Here is a 24,438-nt window from a genome sequence, read left to right as displayed (position 1 = left end):
TATCTGTTACACGTTGCATGGGATACATACAGGTTGTGGATAAATTAATTAAAATAAAAAAAAATCATAAAATGATGTTTTTGGCGACTAAACAATTGGTAGTTAAAAATGATGTTTAAAATATTTTTAGCGACTAAATAGTTAGTAGCTTAGTCGCTAAAAAAGAATTAAAGGAAAACAAATTTTTTGGCGACTAAATATTTAGTAGCTATTTAAAAAAGACTTTAGGTGACTAATGATTTAGTAGTCAAAAATAAAAAAATAAAAGGAAAAACACTTTTGGCATTTAAATATTTAGTCGTCAAAACATAAAAATAATATGATAGGTGACAAATTTTAGTAGCTAATTAAAAAAATTAGACTTTAGGCGAATAGACTATTTAGTTGCTAAACAACAAATTGGGCTTCTGGTGACTAAACATTTAGTAGCTAAAAAAAGTTAGAAGAAGCAAAAAAGAAAATTCGCGACTAAAACTTTGGTCGCATTAGATACCTCAAGTTTTGGCGACAAAAATTTTAGTAGCTAAAAATGTGATGTTAAATTAAATTGAAAGCTTTTGGCGAATAACAGATTAGTCGCCAATTTAGCCTAATCAGCTACTAAATATTGTTTTTGTCGCCAATACATTGACTTTTGGCGACTAAAAAATTAGTCTCCATTTATAGGACTTTTAGTGACTAAAGATTTTTTAGTAGCCAGTACCTTCCCTGACAATCTTTCCGCGACAAATCCGGCGACCAAAATATTTAGTCGAGAAAGTTTTTCGGCATCTAAAATCTTACTTTTGGAGACTAAAAATTTAGTCGACAAAATTACAATTTCTTGTAGTGAGTGCATTATCCGGTGAGATTTGGAGTTGAGGCATTTTTCTAAAAAAAATTTGAGTTGTGTTCCCCTTTGAGATTGAAATTGTGTTTAGGCTGGCTAAACTTATTCACACACTCTAGATTTTGAATATTTTGAGATATCTTTTCTTGTTAGTACTTTAAACTATGATTGATTTTTCTATTAAGATGATGGAATTCATGACTTTGCAATTGAATTGCCTACATGAGAATGAAAGAAAAATTGTAAGGATAGTTTTTAAAATTTTGTGGATATATTTACTGCAAACCCTCACGAGACTATAACTCGTCCACTAGGGGTAACTTAGGGGTTTAAAGGCTTGTTGCATATGTTAAATGTAACCGAGAAACCTGCAAAAGTGGATTTTATTATTATCTGTGTTATTTGTAATTTTTGTTTTGCTCGAGAACTAGCCAAGTGTAAGTTGAGGAGAGTTGATAAGTGCCATAACATTACATATTTGACTTGCTAATATACACTTTAGTAGTCTGATAACAAGTACTATTTTATAATTTTGTGTGATTTTGAGTGTTTTTATATGTTTTGAGTGTTCTATATATATTATTATAAATGATATATTTTATAATATTATAATATAATATAAAGAAAATATAATAAAAAAATAAAAAGCCACCCGTTTGTTTGTTTCTATATATATATATATATATGTACTAAATAAAGGAGTAAAGAATAAAAAATAAAAAAATAAACAAGAAAGAAAAGAGAAAGTTTCCAACCACTCTATTGACTTAGCTACGCAACTTTGCAGGTGCAATAAAATCATTTCCTTAGGCTCATGAACATAATCTTTGAACATTATCTCTGAATTGAAGATCGAATGCAGTTGAGGAAGACAAGAGCTGAAGAATGGAGACAAAGATAGAGGCGTGCGATCTGTTAATGGAAATCAATGCATCAAATTTCAACAATTTCAGCCTTAAAATCTCAATAATACCAACTTCTAAAGATTAGACAGCTTTAGGAGTGTGTAGTGAGCTCTATAAATGAGATGAACTGAATGTGAGAAAGGGGGAGTTTTTGGAGGAAAAAAAAAAAGAAAAAAAAAGAAGTGGAGCTCGATCTTGTATTTTGGTGTAATTTTCTCCTTTTAGTTGTAAATTTTATTTTCATGTTTGATTTTAGTGTGTATGTTAAAATAATTATGAGTAGCTAAATTATTAGCGAAGGTTAAGGATGAAGCCTCTTGTATGGTAGTAATTGAATACGTGATCCAATCATATTCTCTAAATTTAGGTTTTAGTGATTAATTGTTCCCGTCTCTTCTAAATTAATTCAGTAATTTTTTGATATGAATTTAATTCGGTTTCTTTCATGATTTGAAATTTTCGAGTTAATTTACTTGCCTTGATCATATCTCTATTAAAAATCAAATATCGGATATCTATTATGATTTGTTGCCAACAGATACTTTAGATGATTTAATTTTGAATAATTTGGCGAGGAAGAACATACATAAGATTATTATTTTAAATGAACTAAACGACGATATCTTCCATAATAATTAGGATTGAATTCTGAATTATTGTGTTGGACATTAAGGGAATTGATCAGATTATGTTATTTGATTATTATTTATATTTGAGTGTGGATTCTGAAACCTTTAATCGTTGTCAAGTACCATTGAGTAGAGATGAACATAAGCCGGGTTCAAGTCTAATCTTATCATGTGAAGCCCGACTACTTAACTTGATATATGAACTAATAATTATTTTATTTTATTTTGTCTTAAAAGTAAAATTTTATCATTTTTAATTTGATTCTACAATTTGATTTGATTTTATTTATCATTTTCTTCCCATGATTCCATCTAAAATTATGACTTTAACAACCTTCATTACTAGGGGACTATTCTAGGTGAGTTACCATTCCTACCACTGGGCTGTGTTTGGCTGATTATTTGCTAATATGTGACAAAAAAAAATTGATAAATTTGTTCTTGCTCATGCTTTCTTTTATAAAGAAAGAAAAATGATGTAGACCATTAATTAGTAGTAGCACTAGCGTACATGTGTTTTGTGTCTTAATTTTTATTTATTTATTTATTTTTACTTGTCACATCATTAACAGTAATGTTAATGGTAGAAATTTAGTACTACGTAACATTATTGATAAAGAAATTACAATTCAACGCATGTTTTTACAACAAATTTTAAATTAAAAGTAAACGCGTGGACCTGTTCAAAAGGAAACGCGTATTTGCAATAAGCAAGAAAAAGCCAAGAGGCAGAGCAAGCAGTACTACTACACAGCAGTCGACCTTCTCGCTGTCTTTGAAGAAATTCGTGGAAGTTACAAAGAAAATTTGTTGTTTGTCCGTACCAAATTGCTTGCGAATAACGCAAATTTCACATTATAAAAAAGGCGACAGAGATCCTAGTTTCTACTTGTGTTTTCAATTTCCCAATTTATATCTCTCTCTACTAATTCCTTATACCAAACAGTCAAACAATGGCTTCCTCCTCTGTTCCATCTTCATCTCGACCTCGATACACATACGATGTGTTCTTGAGTTTTAGAGGCGAAGACACTCGCGACAACTTCGTCAGTCATCTCTACACTGCGTTGACTCACAAGGGGATTCGCACCTTCAAAGACGACGAAAAGCTCGAGAGAGGAAAATCGATTTCGCCGGAGCTCCGGAGAGCGATTGGAGGATCGAGGTTTTCGATTATAGTTTTATCGAAGAATTATGCTTCTTCGAGATGGTGTTTGGATGAACTTGTGGAGGCACTTGAATGCAGCAACACAACGGTTTGTCCGATATTCTATCATGTGGATCCATCAGAAGTGAGAAGGCAAAGAGGGAGTTTTGGGGAGGGATTTGATGAATTGGTTTCCAAACAGGGAGTATTGGGGATGGAGAATGTTCCAAGGTGGAGGAATGCTTTGGAGCAAGTTGCCAATTTATCAGGATGGCCTTACCCCAGTGATGCAATCGTCAGGTAACTGATAATTAGATAAAACTTGTGTAATGATATACATCTCACAAATTCTTTGAATCGTTAGGTAACTGATAATTAGATAAAACTCGTGTAATGATATACATCTCACAAATTCTTTCAATCGTTAGGTAAATGATAATAGTTAAAACTTGTGTAATGATATACATCTCACAAATTCTTCCAAAATAATGTGACAAAATTGGGCATATATCATTAATTGTGTATCATTGTGGGTAAACTGTGACAGCATATATTCACTTTTGTGTCAATATATATGTTTTAAATTTCATACTGATATTGATCTTGAAACATCTCAAAAAGTTAAATTCACACATATCAATTTTGTTAAAAATAGATTTGTAGAATTAAACTTAAGAGATTTAAAAAAAAAAAAAGATAGTATAAAATATACAAAGATTAAAAATATCAAAAATTATTGAAAAATTTAGTCAAAACTCCTTCATTTGATCCTTATTTAGGGAAAATGATACTTCAATTTATTTTACTTCGAACTTGTAAGGAGAAAATATATAATTGAGTAACGTTAAAGTAAAAAATATATATATATATATATATATATTTTGTTAAATAATATTATCAGAGTAACATGTTACCGTGAATTAAAGTAACCGTCAAACAGATTAACATGTTAACCTCAATTTCGATGGCAATAAATTTTTATTTTTTTAAAAAAAATTTCATAATCAACATGAATCTTATTTGATATATCTTGATGAGAGGATTCAAAAAATACTAATCAGTGTGTTTGGTTTTAATTTTTTAAGTTCAATTTTTTGAAAATTTAGTTTTTTATTTTTCGTGTTTTTTTTAATTATTTTTAGTTAATATTTTTAAAATTTTAAATAATTTTTTATTTTTTTAGATACACCTTACTTAGATGTATTTAAATAAGAAAATATTTGTGAAAAAAATATTTTAAAAAATTAATAAATATACAAAAATATAATAAATGTACTGAATTTTCGTATTTTTTTTTAATTTATATTTTCGTTATTTAGTGAATTTTTTAAAGATTTTTTTTCATAAATATTATACTTTTTAAGTGTATTTATGTTAGGATGTCTAAAAATTAAAAAAATTGCTTAAAATATTAAAAAAAATTCAGTGAAAAAAAAAAAATACGAAAAACGAAACTGTAAAATTTTCTAAAAAGTGAATTCTGGAAATGGAAACCAAATAGAGTGAAATTTATTAAAAATCAACATTTACATCAAAAGTTATATTATTTTAAAATTTAATATTTTGATAAAAGTGATATGTGTAACTTTTCAAGAAATACTTTTTGTGTTTATCCTTAATACATTAAAATTTTATTATGAGAAAGTATTAACAAAATCTCCAAAATTATTCTTATCACTGTTTATGAACTTACCAATCAGGAAGTGCTATGTCTCCCTGTAACCATCAAAGTTGACCTTTCTTTCAGAACACTTTCACCAATTTTTCCTTATGTTTATGCGGATATAATTATAAAATTATTTAAGAAGAGGTTGCAGCATATGCGATGCAAGATCTAATTAAAAAGGAAAAAACAAAAAAGCATATTTGATTTGGAAGCAACTGAAATAACTCTATAACATAATTTTATATGATGTTTAATATTATCATATTCAAGAAATAATAAGTTTGACAGTAAAAATAATGATTTAGGAAACATTATAATATGTGTGTAAAAATAATGAGTTAAGAAACATTATAATATGCGTGAAATAAGCGTTTTCAAGTTTAATGACATTAAAGAAAAAGAAAATCATCATCTAACCTTTGTGTTTGTATCTAGGGTTTGTTTGGACATGAATTTATGGAGGAAAGAAAAAGATCAAAGGAAGGGTGAAAATTTTTTACTTATATTTTATTTACATTTCTTGCGCTCTTTCCTTTTCCTCTACAAATCCGTACCAAACTCATAAATTCCAAAAACAACTTTGTCTTAAAGTTGAAGGGCTAGAAATATAGTCTAATTGATTTGATGCTGTTTCTAGCAGGCTAAAATTTAATAATCAAAATCTCTTCCATTGCTTGTTTATTTAAACTATTTATGACTCATAAGATGTAAACATAAGTTTCATCAAACACTCTTACACAAATTTTTGAAATAAAAAATACTATAAACGACTCTATAAATAGAAATCTTCCTAAGAGTTTTTGACAACAAATTAGAGTAGAACTGAACAAATGTAGTTCAATAACTAGTAAAGTAGATCAATTGTGGGAAAATTTAGAAACCCAATGTGCCATTCAAATAAAGCAAATAAGGACTTTTCATGTTTTTCTTTTTATGATCATATCAAATACAGGGAAACTATATTTACATGTGCTATTCAATTGCAATGAGTAAAATTAATCACCATTTTACCAAACTAATGACAGTTTTCCTTCTTATAGCTCTTTTGAGTTTTGATGAATAAATTTATTACTGCTCCCCTAAATCTGTATAGGTCTGAATCAATGTTCATCCAAGAAGTTGTTAGGATACTTTTTAGAAAATTAATTGATACATATTCAAGCATTGGCAAAGACCTAGTTGGGATGGTTTCTCGTACGGAGAAAGTGATTGAATTGCTAGGTTTAGGGATGCATGATGCTCGTGTTGTAGGTATTTGGGGAATGGGTGGAATAGGCAAGACTACTATTTCCAGAGCTGTTTATGATTGTATCTCTTGCCAATTTGAAGGTTACAGCTTTATTGAGAATGTTAGAGAAGTTATAGAAAAATGTGGTTTAAAAACTTTGCAAGAACAACTCATTTCTGAAATCTTAATGGAAAAAGATTTGAAAGTAAGAAGTAATGGTCACGCAGTGCATATGATAAGGAGCATGGTATGTCATAAAAAAGTTCTTATCGTGCTTGATGATGTGGATGAATCAATTGAACTCGAAAAATTGGTAGGAGAGCACGATTGGTACAGTTTTGGAAGTAGAATCATAGTAACGACTCGAAATCAACATGTGTTAACTAGATATGGCATAAAACATATCTATGAGGTTGAGCAATTAAGAGAAGATGAAGCTATAGAACTCTTTGAATCGAAAGCCTTTGGGAAACACCGACAAATGGGAGGCTATGGAGAGCTTGTCCGTCATGCAGTAACGTATGCTAACGGAATTCCTTTAGCTCTCAAAGTTTTGGGTTCTTTCCTTTGTGGTCGAAACAAAGATGAATGGGAAAGTTCATTAAACAGATTGAAAAAAAGCCCTCTCAAGGAAGTTCTACAAGTACTTAGAATAAGTTATGATGCATTGAAATCGGAAGAGAAAGACATATTCTTAGATATTGCATGTTTTTTCAAAGGGAAGGACGCAAATGATGTAACAAAAATACTAGAAAGTTGTGGCTTCGACCCAATTATTGGAATACATGTTCTTGTTGATAAGTCTCTTATAACTATCTCAAGCAATAAGCTGTTGATGCATGATTTGATACAAGAACTAGGGTGGCATATTGTTTGCGAGGAATCACATAAAGAGCCTGGAAAGCGCACTAGGTTATGGTGTGATGAAGATATAAAACATGTATTGATGGACGATACGGTAAGAGGCCTTATAGAAAAGCATGAACACTCAAAAATTGTTTAATTAACAAAAGCTAGCTGTGCATAATTTTGTCAATCTTCTAATATTGTGTTCTTGTTATTTGCTTGTGGTTATTAGGGAACAAACAAAGTGGAAGGCATAGTTATGCAGTATAGTTACCTAAGAGGTCTAGATCCAAAGGACATTCGGTTTCTAAAACAATTGAAGTTGAGGCCTAAAGCTTTTGCAAAGATGTCGAACTTGAGGATTCTCAAAATTTGTTGTATGCAACTCTCAGAAGAACTTAAATATCTTCCTAACAAGTTAAGGTATCTTAACTGGTTAGGATACCCTATGAAATACATGCCTTCAACATTTCAACCAGAGCATCTTGTTGAACTTCACTTAACCTATAGCAACATTGAACAACTTTGGGAGCAAACAATGGTATGAATATGCATTCTCTTTAATTACTTTGAATAAGATGCATAGTCCGTGACAGAATATAATTTCCGTAATTTATTTCTATATAATTTCTGTAATCTATTTGTATTTATATTTTTCTTCAACAGAATCTAGGCAAGTTAAGGATCATGAATCTTAGTCACTCGACATATCTGATGAAGAGCCCAGACTTCACAGGGGTCCCAAATCTTGAAAGACTGATTCTTGAAGGTTGTACAAGTTTGGTTAATCTTCATCCATCTATTGTAGATGTCAAAAGGCTTATTTGTTTGAACTTGAAGCACTGCAAAAGTCTCAAGAGTCTTCCGCGTGGCATTCAATTGGAATCCCTTGAAGTTTTTATTGTTTCTGGGTGTTCAAAGCTTGATAACGTTTTGATCAGCTTGGGATATATGAAATGTTTATCAAAGCTTTGTTTAGATGGGACTAGTGTCAGTGAACTTCCACCTTCAGTTGGACATCTTACCAATCTTGGTTTGATTAGTCTGAGCAATTGTGAAAACTTGAGAAGTATTCCAGACAGCATTTGTCAGTTGAAAGATCTTAGAACTTTAATCCTTTCTGGTTGCTCCAAACTTGACAAATTGCCGCCAGACTTGGGTGTTTTGAACTGTTTATATGAGCTTCGTGCAGATTGGACTGCAATTAGACAACTCCCATCCTCCATTGGACGTCTGAAAAAGCTTGAAATACTAATGCTGAAAGGGTGTAAAGGAATATCATCTAATTCCATGGCTTTTGAACTAGCAGCAGCTTTGTCAGGGTTGAAGTCTTTACGAAAACTAAATCTTGGTTACTGTAATTTAAATTCCATGGCTTCTGAACTAGCAACAGCTTTGTCAGGGTTGGAGTCTTTACAGGAACTAAATCTTAGTTACTGTAATTTAAAATCTATCCCCACAGCCATTTGTAACATCTACTCGTTGGAATTTTTACTCCTAAGTGGAAACAATATGGAAAGTTTACCTGCAAGCATGAATCAACTTTCAAGTCTATTGGGCTTGTTTTTGATTGATTGCAAGAAGCTTCAAGAATTGCCAGAGATTTTACCTAATAGAACACATAGCCTAAGTGTTGATGATTGCCCATCATTAAGGACAATATGGATTCCATCCGAAACTTTTAGTAATGTCTCAGTGTCCTTCAACAATTGCTTCAAATTGGCTGAGAATAAGCAAAACGACATCTTGACAGAAAAATTTCTTCCAAACATATTTCAGGTTCTCTCTCTTTCTCTCTCTGTGTGTGTGTGCGCGCGCGCGAAGCGGTGACTCTACTCTTTAACTAATTAAACACCCTAATTTTTTTTTTTTTAATACTAATACATATGTTCAACAAGTTCACTCATTGCAATTTTGAATACCCAGTCACTCCTACTTTGAACACTTTTTTGAATTTTAAATGTATACATATATATATATATATATATATATATATATAGGAAGTGCTTATCTGCTTGATGCTCATATTTTTGTTTTTTTTTTTTCGATTTTGCCCTTTGGTTTGGAATTATTTACTATTAGAGACTTGCATTTTAGTTTTTCCATCTTACCCTTTTATTATTTTCATTATTTATCAATATTGGTGTTACTAATTTGGATGAAAGCTTTTTCAGGCTCATATTTATTTATTTTTTTCGATTTTTCCCTATGGTTTGGATATTTACTAGGACAAATTACAATAGCAGTCTCTATAGTTTAGGATTTGTGTATTTTCAATTGTGACACATTTGACCATGAATTTTGAATCTTATTTTAAATAAGGACAATTAAAAATATTATTTGCTCAATTTCAATGGCAAAGTCGTCAATTTGATAAAATATAAATTAATTTGATAAAAATAAATGTCAAAAAATATTTTTGAATTTTTAAAAATTATTTCTATCCACCAAAGATAAAATTATGTAAAATTAATAAATTTTTTGCACATTTATTTGTTTATTTATTTATTTTTATCAAATTAATTTCTATTATGTAATGGGTGGTTGCTTTTATTTTCATTAAATTAGTTTTTTTTTTCAAAAGTCAAATATAGCGACAATTTTGACATCATTATTAAACTAATCCATTAAATCAAAAAATCTAAAACTAAAAACATTTCATATATTAAATATATTGATTACTAACAACCACCAATTACATAATAATCATCATCCAAACACATAATAAAAATTAATTTAGTAAAATAAATAAATAAATGAGTAAAAGATTTATCAATTTTACATAATTTTATCTTTGGTGGGTAGAAATAATTTTTAAAAATTTAAAAATAGTTTTTTAGCATTTATTTTTGTCAAATTAGTTTATATTTTATCGAATTGACTATTTTGTCCTTGAAATTGAGCATTGGTATCTTCAATTGTCTTTATTTGGAACAAAATTCAAAATTTATGGTCAAATGTGTCAGAATTGAAAAGTCAGACACCAAAGTGACACGAGTCCCAAATTATATGGACTATTAGTGTAATTTGTCCATAGATGGTTGCATTTCAGTTTTTCCATTCTACTATTTTATTTTGTATTATTTACCAATATTGGTGGCACTAATTTGGATGAAGATTTTTTTTCATATTTATGCAAAAAATCTTGGTCTAAAACATAAATATTTTGATTTTGGATAAATTACAAATATACCCATGAGGTTTTCTTTCCTATTTTGCCTTTTCATTTTTGTATAATTTATTAATGGTAACCTATAATTTGACTTTCTCATTTTATCCTCTTCTTTGGAAATATTTACCAATATTGGTGGTACTAATTTGAGTGAAGGGTTTTCGCAATAATGCAAAGATTCTTGCTCACATAAATATATCTTGGTTTTGGGTAAAATACAAATACACTCCTGAGGTTTATTCAAAATATAAAATGTCCCTACAATACTAGAAATTACAACTATTCCTTATTGGAATTTTTAATTTAATAGAATAAATTGAAAAAAAAAATTGTGAAATTTTTTAAAAAAAAAAATATGAAAAATTTTATGAAAACAAATGAAAATTCATCTAAAAATAATTTTAAAAAATCAAATCAAACAAAATACTTTGTTGTAAGATATGCATTTTGTAAATATAAATTTATAACAAGAATAGCCTGTGTCTGGCAGGGTCTAAAAATATTTTTTTACAAATGAAACCAAATCAAAGTTTAACAGTGACACCATATGATCATTGGCATGTAATATCACTATTCGATTATTCCATCCTAAAAAAATAATAACAATAATTCACTCATTTGAACTAAAATTTTTTCTCATTTATTTATTTCATAATTGTACTTTATAATAGAAATTAAAATTTCGATCATATATTTAATCATTGATTCTATTCAATTTTGTGAAAAAACTAATCTTATTTTTAGAAAAAAAGTTCAGGTAGTGGAATGGAATAAAGTGCAATATTTTTTTTTCATTTTTTACGGAATAATTCTTTTTTTTACAATGCTTTTTTTTTTATACTATTTTTTGAATGAATCAAATATAAAATAAATATTTTCAAAAAATATCATATTATTCTATTTCATTTAATAAACTCAATAAAATGTTCATAGCACTGACCTTTTTCACTAGAGTATATATATGTCATGCAGGAGCACTGGCATTTGAATTCATTGTTTTCGTTTTTCTTTATATATATATATATATATGATAAATTATAATAATAGTTCCTAAAATTTTATATCCTTTTCATTTAAGTACCTATAGTTTGAATTTGTCAATTAAGCCTCTAAAGTGTTTAATTCGAATTAATTTAGTCCTAAAGGCAATATAAAATAGAACATAAGCCTAAGGTTGTGTTTGATCCTTGATTTAGAAAAGGACTTGAAAAAGGGAAGGGAAAGGGTGTAAAACGCATGTGAAATGTAATTATAATTCATTTATATTTTACCTATCTTTCATTTATCTTTCCAAAACTCTCCCCATATCCATGAATCAAACACAGCGTAAAGGTTATAAAAAATTGTGATTAGGCCTAGATTTTAATTTATTATTAACTTAATTATCATCTACACGTGTGTTTTTATAATTAGTATATTTTTGACAACTTATGTAGGTCTTCTTCTATTTCTATTCGACTATTATTTATTTTTTCTAATACGTAATTATCCATTTTCTTTGATTTTCAGCTATTTTTAATATTATTTTATATTTCATTTCATTATTTTTTTTATGGTTCTGTCATTGTTTATAATTCGTCTAGACTATAATTGATTAGATCTATTTTTTTTATTATTAATATTTTTTTTTGCTGATATTACTTCAAAAGATTCCCTTGGAGAGTTCCTTTCCAAGGATAAGGATAATTATATGTATTATTTTTCTATAAGACCTAATTGCTTAAATCATTAATAATTTTTTAAAAAATAATTATAAATTAATGATAAATTTATAAATATTAATAATTAAGATTTTAAATTTTTTTATGAATCTGAAACTCAAACTCTAAATTTATACTAAATTATATACATTCAAAAAGAAATGTTTTTTAAGCTCCAGACTAGGTATGAGGCGTATAACTTATCAAAAACAATTTACATGTTTTATTTTGCTGGATTGAAACAAAAATATTAGGGATAAATACAAAATAATAATAATAATAATAATAATAATAAAAATAAAAATTCAGAGTTTGAGTTTTGTAACAAAATAATCTTAAATTTTTAATTTTGTCAATTTAAAACCTAATCTTTTGATTTATTTTTAATTTATACAATTTGTTTATTTTCATTAAGCAAAACAGACCAAAAAAAAAATTTATTAAACTCAATTTAAATATATATATATATATAATGTCTAAAATATACATTAAAATACTTATTTTTTCATTGATTTTACTTAAGAAAAATAGGCACATAGTTTAAATTGAAAACAAATCAATATTTTAAGATATAAATTGATAAAATTAAAAATTTAGGGTTAATTTTGTTATAAGGTTCAAGCTCTAATTATTATTATTATTATTATTATTATGTAATTGTTCCAAAATATTAATATATTTATAAATAAATAAATAAATAAAACTATCTGTAATTTGAGAAGTTTAAAGTGTTAATCTTCTCCCATCCAAAAAAATATATATAAATTTCAAGTACACCTCCTGAATTTTATTTAAAATACAGATTACTCTTTGTATTTTGAAAAATTATAAATAATCACTTGTTAAAAATTTTTATTTAATAGAATTAACTGAAAAATAAAATTTCTAAATATTCTCTTATACAATAATAAAATTATCTGAATTATTAATTTAAATGTATTTCTAATAACATTAAAAACTATTAATTGACTTGATAATTTATTAACAAAATGAGCCATTTATTATGAAATTAGAAATTTCAACGGGTGAAATATAATTTCCAAAGCCACAAGGGTGATTTGTATTTTAAGCAAAATTCAAGGGTGTATTTGTAACTCATCTAAAAAAATAGATTAAATTTCTCTCATGTTCACTTTCAACATAAATTTGAGGAGCTCGTGGGGTCCATCACGGGTCATGTCTTGATAACCCAAATCGTTCATTTTGTAAGATTTTTAATGTATGTCATTCATGAAAAAAATTATGTCAATATGTAATAGTAACATTTTTATTTTATCGTATATGTCTGTAAAAAAAAATGAATAGTTTATTTTTAAATATATATTTATTGTTCATTTTTTCAGAAATAAATGTGATGAAATAAAAATATTATGATTATCATATTAAACTAATCTTTTTTTTTTATGAATAATATAAATTAAAAAATTTAATAGTTTGAATTATTGATAGTAAGAATATACCTCTCACATTCTCCCATATCAGAGGAACCAAACCAAAGTTTAAATTAATAGATTAATGGAAAGTGAATGATAGATATAGGTTTGCGGGGTGGGACTCTCCGGCCCGGGTAGGTTTGGGGCAAGCTTTCCACATCAGTGGGGGAGTTTGGGTGTGTGTATTTTAATGGACCACTTCTCTCACTTGGTCATCAATTGTCCAGTGTGTGGAATGTGAATCTTTTTGTCAAAAATAAAAATAAAATAATAATAGATATAGATAAATAGAGGTGTGTGCGGATACGATTCAGATAACTTGAGAGTAAAATTGTAAATTAAATGGCGGATTAGTAAATTGTGATTTGAGAGGTTTTGGATGAATTGGCGAATTGAAGAATATTTTAATCAATTATCAAGTCTTTTCATAATATATAAAATTAATTGGAATAATATTTTTTATATATAAAACATAAACTAATTTTATATAATATTTTTCATATATATAACTACAAATCTGTAATAAATTTCATATATTAAATTTATCTTATGCGTATTTTTTCGAAGACGAATTATAAATTTTAGAGTTTAAACCGTGATTAATAAATAAAGTGGTGCAAATTGATGCGAGTTTGGCAGACTTAGCTGTATTTTGCACCGTCCTATAGATAAGTGTGAATTTTGTTTGTGTAAATTATACTTTGCCTTCTTTATATTTGATCATTTTCTCACTTTGGTTTATAATGGGTTTTTTTTTTTTTTTTTTTAGTTTGACAATCCAGATTTCAAGTTTTTCTCACTTTACTCCTAAAGTTAATTTATGCTAAAAATTAGACAAAAAATGACATAATAGTAATCTCATAGCGTAAAAATATTTGATTATATATAACTCACATATCTGACATAAATTTAATGACTAATACAATATTATATTTTTTATATTATGTGACAGTTATTGTGGTATTTTTTTATTTAATTTTTAACAGAAATTAGTTTTAGGAGTAAAGTGAAAAAGATTTCAAGCATAAAGGGTTAATTTGTTTATGTCACATTACTTGTCTATATTTTTACAATTTTTTTTTTTTCGGAGGCGCCAGCCACTAATTGAGACCAATCTCTATTGTACAGAGAAATTTTCGTGCTCCTTGTGACATTGTTTTACCTGGGAGAGAGATTCCAAAGTGGTTCAGCCATCAAAGTAGGGGGTCTTCGACATCTTTTCAGTTGCCTCCACATTGGTTTAACGACAGGTTCTTGGGATTTGCTTACGCCGTTGTTGGATTCAAAGAGGCTAAATCGGACTATTGTCGTATTGAAATGAACTTCAAGTGCCACGTTACTCAGAGGATCATCGAAGAATGGGCTATCCACACTCCATTTGTCAAATTTGGAAATATGGTGGTTAGGTGTATCCCACGCGGTGCATTTTCGGGAATCACGGAAGATGATATGGAGCAATTAAATGAGGGTGGATTTGAATGTGAAGCTCATTTTTTTGAACTAATTGAGCTTTCTTCAATTGGAGAAGATGAAAACCTGGAAAAAGAGGTTTGCATGCCCGTATCCAAAGTAGAGGTTGAAAAGGTTGGTGTCCATGTTGTATATAGGGAAGCTGAAAAACAAGCATTGAGTAGTAGTAGTAGTGCTACTACATCAAAGAGAAAACGCGACCTCGACCTCAACGACAATTACTACGATGCAGCGGCAGCAGGACCTAGTGGAAGTCCTAGAATTGATGATCAAGAGGACCACCTCAACAACCTCAACGGAAAAAGGCTTAGGTAAGTATATATCTCTTACAACTCAGTTACAGTTTCCTCCAAATAAAAATGTCATCAACTCACACTCCCACTGCAAATTATAAAATAAAATAGGAAATATCATTTTGCTTCCAAATTATTACGCGTTTTTCAATTTGACATCCAACCTTAGCATTATTACTTTTATTTTATCCCTAAACTTCTTAAAATTTGATCAATTTAACCTCCACTATCTGTTTCCGTCTATAATCAAATAGAACTTGCTGACGTGGTATCAAACTTCATTTGGAACTTTATTTTACCCCCAAATTATACCTTAAAAATTAATTTGCCCTCGAAATTAAAAAAAAAATATATTTAATAAATATTTTTTTTATCTCAATAGTGAAAAAATTAAAATTTAAATGATATACATTGCAAAAAACTAATTAAAAAAATATATAAATTCTTATTTAGAAGTTGCAGTCCCTCCGTACAGCCGAGTAGTTTCTTTGATGTTTGGGTTCCTCATGCTCCACTTGATTCAGTTGCCCTAGCTCCGCCTAATGATCCTCCATCAGGTAATCTATCTCTCTAGAGCTTGTTAAGTATTTTCATTTGTGAGAGTTTCTTACTCAAATGCTCTTACTATTCCTTGCCTCTGATAGAGTTCCCTTCTTTTTTCAGTGTTAGCCGCTACCAAGGTCTTGCCTTCACTTGCCTCCGACTCTGCTCTAACTCTCTTTGTGACTCCTCATGGCTCTCCTTCTCGAGAGGGCACATCTGCCTTTGAGACAATTGCTAGGGGCTCTTCATTACAAGTGCCCGCGAATGTTTTGGATCTAAATCTTAGCGACTTCCATTTTGATAGCGATACTTTTGGTCTTTCCCCTCATCAGACCGCATTCTCAGGCTCGAGCTTTCTCCCTGAGGTTTCCCCTCTGTGTGGTTCATCTTACTCGATAGAGATTGGAGAGGTTCCTGAAACTAACAACTTCTCGGCCCCAGCTCCACCCCCGATTTCTGGTAAAATACCTTTTCTCCACTATTGGGTAGCTCCTGAGTTTGCCTCAGTTCTACAGCTTGTGCATTCGAGTTACCCTGAGACCTTTGCTTCCTTTGCTTGTCAATGCCCACTGATTCAAACTGCTCTTCTCGAGTCTTTTGGTACTATCCTGTATAGCTTGGATCAGCAACGATTGTGTGACCTTAACGAGAAGGTAGTCGAGACAGCATATCAGGGGATTTCAGATATGGAGTGTTATCGGGTAAATCTATCATGGCTTCGAAGGCGCCTGGATATAGCCTCAAATGCTAGTCGCCGGGTGGAGTTTTTGTCTATGCTTGGCTCTTATCAGACTTCTATAGATGAAACAAAGGCGACTCTTCGTGAACTTGAGGCTAGATATGCTCAAGCCTTGGCGGTTTTAGAGGAACACTCTGCTGCCTGTCCTCCGGATGTAGACGTGACATGCAGTTTTTTCGAAGGCATCTTCAGAAGAGATTGAGTTTTTTCGAGTATTATGTAGGTATGACTTCCTCTGAGTGCTTGTATGTTTCTTTTATTTATTTTTTGTTTGTTTGTTCCTTTCTCATTGTTTCTTGCCCCTTTCGATAATTATTTTTTTTTATATCTAGGACAATGCATTGGAATAACAAAGTTTTGGAAGGTTTCTCATTGTTTTCTCATTCTACTCGATAAAACATTTATCGTGAATGATGCAAAGGAAAGAACAATCACAAGCACATTTTTTATAAAAAAAATAAAAAAATTGAAGTGCTCTCATTAATTTCTCAACTTTCTTAATAGAAATACAAAATTTTCATCTCAAGTGATGCAACAAAGATATAAATTAGAATGGAAACCAACTTTCTTCATAACATAACCAAGATAAAACTTTTAGACAAAGTAAAAGAATGAAAGTGGGCATTAACATGTCACGTGACCATGTCTCTCACTAATTATAATTCATCATATCTTTTAATATTTTCAACTATTCAACACAAATTCATGAATCCTATCTCTTTCATAATCCATTAATCATAACTCTATTGGGCATCAACATGACTCTGTTAGAGCATCACGTGGCGCTGCCGTTGTTGGGGATTTGGATGACGCGGGAGTTCGAAGTGTTTGACTACTAGAATATTCGTGATAGTGAGTGTAGGGAGTTTGACGTGCCAAATAGAAAATATTTTTTTAAAAAAATAATTTTTATATTTGATGGTAATGGTGGTGAAAGGAAGGTAGTAGCATAGTGGTGAGGGGCAGCAATAGTAAAACGATGATGTTGGGTCGCGAAGTTGGTGGTGTAGTAGTGGTGGTGGAGGTGAAGGTGGAGGTGGAGGTGGAGGTGAGAGTGACAGTAGTAATGTGGTGATATTGATAAAATTTTAATTTGAAAAACATTTTTCATCTTTTAAAAAATGGAAAATATTTTCTGCCTATGTAGGCTTGTTTTCTGTTAATCATAAAAAATGTTTTTTTGTTAACTTTTGTTTTCTATTGTACCAAATACTAAAAAATATAGAAAATATTTTTTAAAAATATTTTCTATCTAAACAAACGGAACGTGAAAACAAAATGATGCAACAATGATACTATGAGGGTTTTTGGAATGATCTAAATAAATATATTTTTTAACATTTTAAAAAAAAATATGTAAAAAAGTAGAGATGTGATATGATCTAAAAAAGATAAAATAAAACAATAAAAAAAAATACTCTTTTATGGGGGATGCCATATCATTGGTACCATTATTTAATCATTTATTGTCTTTTATCTTCCATATATATGTGAATTAGAATTTGAGAAAATTATTAAACATTTTATCAGTAGTAAAAAATTAAAATACACAACAACATTATGTTTGAATTATAAATTTAGATATAAATTTAAAATAAAAAAATAAAAAAAAAGTTGAGGTAAATAGTTTGTATACTTATTCAAAGTCATGATATAAACACTGGTAAATTATTCTTTATTTTCCAAGTACTTACTAAAGATTAGTTAGCATGTCACCACTCATAAGGTTTTTAACTATGTGATTTATTTAAATTAAATAATATCACATGATACTTCAGAATTAAATGAGTAATTTCCCAAGAATTTTACACACAGAGGAAGGCCAATAAAAGAAATTTGGGAGAATTAAAATAAAAAATAAAAAAAAACTCAAGAATTGATCTCGTTAACAAATTAAGTCTTAAGTTTTTAATTATTTTAATTTAAACCCTAAACTTTTAAAATAATATCAATTATAAGCATCTATTTAAGTTTTTAATTATTTTAATTTAAACCCTAAACTTTTAAAATAATATCAATTATAAGCATCTATTTGTGTCTGGACAATTTAGACAATTTAACCACTTATTTCCCTTTCATTATTGTTGACAGCTACCTCTCGCCTCTTATTGTTGTCTATCATCACACCTTATGTTTCCCAACCCATTGCCACCTCTTCATTCCTTTTTTCCTGTCTGTACGGGCACGAAATATTCTTCCCGTATAATCCTGTTGATCAAGATTGCGCTCCTCCGTACGTCGTCGCTTTATTCCCTGAAAACACAAACGTGAGCTAGCCGGTGGGTGTGTGCCGGATACCTCTCCGATGCCTAAGTCAGCAAAATAGACAAATAGACAAAAAGCTCTATGTATTCGAGAATCAAGAGTCGTGTTACCTTTCCATAGGTGATGTTGTGAGCTTTTATAGGTTCCGCGTGGCATAATCCTACTAGGACTCTTACTCCTCCATGTAGAGTCCTCCTAGGAGTCATACTCCTGAAAGATAATGCTTATTCTTCTGTACCCGCCTCACTGCTTGAACCAAGTGAGATGGTTTTACCATGGTCGAACTCCAATATGACCAAGGTAAGCATGGCTATGCTGAGCCGCAGAGTAGACCGAACTATAACTAGTTTGGTTCTTCCTTTCACTGCTCTTACGTCAGCTTCTCCCAGTGCTAACCATGGTATGTTTCGACCGGGATAACCAATAATGTGGTTCCGACCAGGATAACTTTGTGTGTGACGACCGAGCTTACCGTAAGCTCTTTGGGACCGGAGTAACTTCAAGCCTCATTTAGGACCGGAGTAACTTTATGCCTCCTTTGGACCGGAGTAACTTTATGGCCTTTTTACTCAGCCCTTCGTACTGTGGCCCATAACGGCCCATTACCCAGCTCGGCCCAATTTTCATATAAATTACCCTCTCAATTGCCCCTTAATTCCATCTGCACAGCATGATAGGGATTACATGTTACCAGCTGAGCTAAAAAGTTTCAGCCTTCCAACCGAGCTATAAAGCATTAGTCGCACAACCGAGCCAAACACTTGAGCCTTTCCATCCGAACTAAATTTACACCGGGCTCTACCTGTCTGGTCATAACGTCTCTTCAATCACAGCCACTGAATCGTTCCCCCTTCCCATGACACGTGGCCCACTCTGATTGGCCCAACGCAGCTGTCACACCGTCTTCGTACTTCATGCTTTTTGAACAGTCCCGCTCTTTTTGTCCTGCCTTCTACAAAATAAGCTCTTCATTTCGAATCAACCATTTACTATTCAAGTTCCTTCTCCCTCTCTTCGAGCCTCCATTGTTCTTCCAACCTTGCAACTATGAAACTCGTGTCTGTGGCTGTTTTCTACTTCCCCTTTCCTTTCTTTTCATCTGGTAAGCTTCACTAATCTGTTCTATTTTTCTTGTTTTCGTACTTTGTTTAATCCATAGCATATTGTTGGTGTTTTTACAAAACACATTTTTGTTTTTCCTTGCGTTTTCTAGGAAAAACGTCATAAGAACCACTTGTATTTCATGAAGCAGTCTGTAGAATACTGTATTTGATCCAAAATCACAATATAACCGAACTAAAAAGTTGTTTGTAGTTGCTGTGAATCTTAGTCAGACTTATCCAACCGAACTAATACTTCATGCTATACCAGTAATTTCAACAAGTCAAACCATTTTTTCATTTAACTTAGCCTAGATAACAAACCGAACCAAGTCCGCAATTAGTGTGTTTGAAAGCCTCACTTCCGACCGAGCTATGTCTTGGGGCTAAACCAGCGCTCTTAGTTTAGATCAAACTAAGAAAACTGCCCCTAAAAGCTCAACCAGTCTTAACAAAACCTTCATTCTACCCGAGCTATCGAACCGCTTACCGAGACCGAGCTAACAGACCCTTTGCTCAAACCGAGCTTAAACCCGTAGTATGCCACATAGCCGAGCTAATGCTTTATTTATCTTGCCTTTGTTTTCTTTTAGCACGGTCTCATGGTCTGTGCTTAACACCTTTGTTTTTCGCTTTGCAGACTTAGGTTGTCCAGGCACTCCTTTGAGCGCTCAACCGAGCTACACAGCACAAATCTTCGACCGAGATAGCACTCGAGTTTAATTTACCCATAACTTAGATCATAAATGGGAAAGTATAGGTTTTTAGTTAACTCTCCTGGTGCAATAGCTGAATTTCGCAAGGACTACCCAATCCCAGATGATGTCCACCTTTCTCTAGCCGAGCTAGACACCGTCTCCTGGGGAAAACAAGGTTTTGTCCCCTTTAACGTTATTTCCATTGTGGAGTGCGGTTTACGCTTCCCTGTACAGCCCTTACTCTGTGAATTCCTTAGACAAACCAACCTTTGTCCTACCCAACTTTTCACAAACTCATACCGTATAATAAATGGCATAACCGAGCTAAACCGTTGGGCTGGCCTTAACCTCGGCTTAGCCGAGCTCTTCCATCAATATTCCATAGGGTCAAAAGAAGACGGCTGGGTTTATTATTTAAGAATACGACGCCGCCGAGAAAAAATAATCAAAGATACCCCAGATAAAGATTTAAACGACGATGATTTCTTCTGGGTTTCTGGGAACTTCGAAGATCAAGAAGCCCAGATTCCTGGTGACCGAATAAACTGGAATAAAGGGACCACCGGTATAATTACCTCAGCTCTATTGCATGTTTTATTTTATCTCGGTTTCCACTCCCTGAAACGAACTAACTATGTGCCTTCTTTCTACAGATTCAGCCCATCTTAAATCACTGTATAGTTATCCCAACTTAGGCGTGCTTCACACCGCACTACGATATCCCGAAAGAAGTTGGGCTAAGCTACTTAATTTTGAACCGACGTATAGATACCGCAGCCGACGGAAAGCCAGAGTAACAGACTTCTTGCTGGAAGCCTCTCCAGAACCGGATCCGTCCTTGCCTCAAATTAACTTGGTCAGAACTACCGCTGAACAAGAGATAGCAAAGAGGAACAGAGTGAGGGCCCTGCTAACCGAAACACAGCAAGCCGGTCTACCGCAAACCGGTCAATCCATTAAGGCCGTGGTAGCTCTTCCATCTCAACGACCCTCATCTCGTCCAAGCAAGCGTGCCCGAACTACCCCAACCGAGCAACGCCTTGTCGATGAAGACAAAACCAATCTACCACCAAGCCCTCCACCGAGCCTGCAACCGGAGCGCTCCGACCGGGCTAGCTCGTCCAAGTGGGTTCCCAAAATCACTTTCCAGAACCGAGCTATTCAGGACACTGACTCAGTGGTTGCTGAAAAAGATCACTTAATGGCATTCAACCTTGCCAAGAGTGTTTGTCTCCTAGTAGACATGGAGCACCACAACCATTTGACCGAGCTGAAGGCCATCCGCTCAGCCACAAAGTCCATGGTGCTTGTAAGTAGCTTCCTTTGCTGATTTTTCTAATTTGCCCAACTTTTATCTCGGTTTGGTTACAAGTCTTCCCATTCCTTCGCAGGCCATGCAGAAGAGTCACATTGCTCACAAGCGTGTGTTAGAACTTCGTAAGACAACAAGGCAGGCCATGGCCGAAGTGACTGAAAAAACTGCCGAGTTAGAGCAAGCCAGGAAGCAGATAGCCGAGCTACAATCCGAGAATGGCCGTCTGACCGAACTAGTTAGCTCGGCGGAAGTAGACAAACAAAAGGCTGCTACCGTGATAAAGGATAAATATTTGCGCGAACTGGCTAAACTAGAAGGAGAGAAGAAAGCCGAAATTGAGGAGCTGAAGAAGAAGTTAGAGGATGCTGAAAGCTGAGGTTTCAAAGAAGGCGAAGCCTTGTACATCAAGTAGTGCGAAGCTGCGAAGGACCTTTTTTTCAAATGTGGGTGGAGGGCGGCCGTAACGCAGCTCGGTCATCAACCAGAGACCGAGGTCTACAATCCTCCACCATATTTTATACCGAGCTCAATGGCGGAGTATGCTTCGATCGTTCAACAATAATTTCTTGAAGAATCAGATGAAGAAGAAGAAACCGTGCCCAACGATACCTCGGTTGTCAATGATCCTGCTGATCAGTCAGCTCGGTTGGAGCCAGTGATGGAGAACCTGACTGATGAGCCGCCCGCTGAAATCGTGCTCCCAACCGAGACTGTGCTGCCAGCTGAAACCAGTCTTAGAGTTGATCTTGATGCTGATCTTGACGATCTATTTGCCTGACTTCGCTTTTCTTTTCAGTTTGCTTGATTTCTGTATTTTCTTCTGTTCGTTGGACAAAAGTTTGTAACCGGACTGAAGTAACATCCTTCTATACTTGTGAATTTTGAATGCATGCCTCTTTTGTTTTCAATACTTATTTCGGTTTGATCTGTATGCTTGTACTTGTAATGAGTTTTTAATGAAATCTTCTTTTGTTGTTATCTCGGTTTACTTTCCTGTTTGTGCTTGCTTTCTCACTACAATTTGAACGAAACACAATATTTCCCGGCCGAGATACTTTACCCCGGTCATACCTGTCAACCACTCTTTTGCCGAGATGCCTACCTCGGCTGAAGAGTACTAAGAGTTGGTTTAATCTAGCCAACCACTCTGTAGCCGATATTCCTACTTCGGCTGAAGAGTGCTAAGAGTTGGTTTAATCCAGCCAACCACTCTGTAGCCGATATTCCTACTTCGGCTGAAGAGTGTTAAGAGTTGGTCTAATCCAGCCAACCACTCTTTAGCCGATATCCTTACTTCGGCTGAAGAGTACTAAAAGTTTGTCTAATCCAGCCAACCACTCTTTAGCCGGTATCCTTACTTCGGCTGAAGAGTACTAAGAGTTCGTTTAATCCAGCCAACCACTCTTTAGCCGATATCTTTACTTTGGCTGAAGCGTACTAAAAGTTGGTCTAATCCAGCCAACCTAGAATAAAGTGTTTGGTTATTCCGACCAAACGTCCTGCAGCCTAGATCCTTATCCTAGGCTTAGGAGGAGTGTTGGTTTTGCATCCAACCTCTAAGTTAGTTTTTCCAGCCAACCTAGAGTAAAGTGTTTGGTTATTCCGACCAAACGTCTTGCAGCCTGGATCCTTATCCTGAGCTTAGGAGGCGTGTTGGTTTTTCTAGCCAACCTCTAGATTGGTTTCTCCAGCCAACCTAGAGTAAAATGTTTGGTTATTCCGACCAAGCGTCCTGCAGCCTGGATCCTTATCCTGGGCTTAGGAGGGGTGTTGGTTTTTCCAGCCAACCTCTAGATTGGTTTCTCCAGCCAACCTAGAGTAAAGTGTTTGGTTATTCCGACCAAGCGTCCTGCAGCTTGGATCCTTATCCTGGGCTTAGGAAGGGTGTTGGTTTTTCCAGCCAACCATGTTTTCAATGCCCCTAACTCACTAAAACAATTTTTACAGACTAAAACACTTATGCTGAAAAGAAAACTACTTGTTTTATTGGGAAAAAGAAAAATTACAAGCATTTTGAAGAAAAACTAAAAATAAAATAGTTTGAGATTGGCAATGTTCCATGGCCTGGGAATTGCTTTGTCGTCCTTATCTTCTAAGTGGCATGCCTTCTTGCCAGCTAATCCGACCACTTTGTAAGGTCCTTCCCAATTAGGCCCTAACTTGCCATCTCCTGGTGTCAAGGTGTTTCCCATCACTTTACGGAGCACCCAATCTCCAATCTTGAATTGCCTTGGATGTACTGTTTTGTTGTATTTCCTGGATAACTCTTGTTGGTATGAGGCGATGTGAACCAGTGGTTTTTCTCTTCTTTCTTCAGTGAGGTCAAGTTCCAATGTTATGGCCTCTCCATTCAAGTCTGGATCAAAATTTTTACTTCTAAGTGTGGGGAGGCCAACTTCCAGTGGGATTACTGCCTCCATGCCATAGGCTAAAGAGAATGGTGTCTCTCCAGTTGATCGT

At 32.7% G+C, this 24,438-nt stretch overlaps 2 protein-coding genes across 3 annotated transcripts; both read left to right on the top strand.

The window, feature by feature from the left end:
• Positions 1 to 3,035: 3,035 nt before the first annotated feature.
• On the top strand, positions 3,036 to 16,983 carry LOC114320235 (uncharacterized). Of its 2 annotated transcripts, none has more exons than XM_082891710.1 (7): positions 3,036 to 3,810; positions 6,270 to 7,362; positions 7,483 to 7,791; positions 7,917 to 9,029; positions 14,684 to 15,336; positions 15,772 to 15,875; positions 15,988 to 16,983. In XM_082891710.1, exons 1-7 carry the CDS (start codon positions 3,317 to 3,319, stop codon positions 16,800 to 16,802), a joined length of 4,581 nt encoding a protein of 1,526 aa, XP_082747836.1. In that variant the 5' UTR covers positions 3,036 to 3,316; the 3' UTR covers positions 16,803 to 16,983. The 2 variants fall into 2 exon arrangements, with proteins under 2 accessions (XP_082747836.1, XP_082747835.1); XM_082891709.1 differs by having other exon boundaries at positions 15,982 to 16,983.
• A 131-nt stretch (positions 16,984 to 17,114) lies between these two features.
• Positions 17,115 to 22,886, top strand: LOC145801181 (uncharacterized). Its single transcript, XM_082891717.1, has 2 exons — positions 17,115 to 21,972; positions 22,055 to 22,886. Exons 1-2 carry the CDS (start codon positions 21,298 to 21,300, stop codon positions 22,352 to 22,354), a joined length of 975 nt encoding a protein of 324 aa, XP_082747843.1. The 5' UTR covers positions 17,115 to 21,297; the 3' UTR covers positions 22,355 to 22,886.
• Positions 22,887 to 24,438: the final 1,552 nt, after the last annotated feature.

Source organism: Camellia sinensis, chromosome 10 (genome assembly GCF_055761805.1).
Source record: "Camellia sinensis isolate YWXY chromosome 10, ASM5576180v1, whole genome shotgun sequence".
NCBI lineage: Eukaryota > Viridiplantae > Streptophyta > Magnoliopsida > Ericales > Theaceae > Camellia > Camellia sinensis.
The sequence above is the reverse complement of the archived record's forward strand: the minus strand, read 5'-3'. Positions and strand labels throughout refer to the sequence as shown.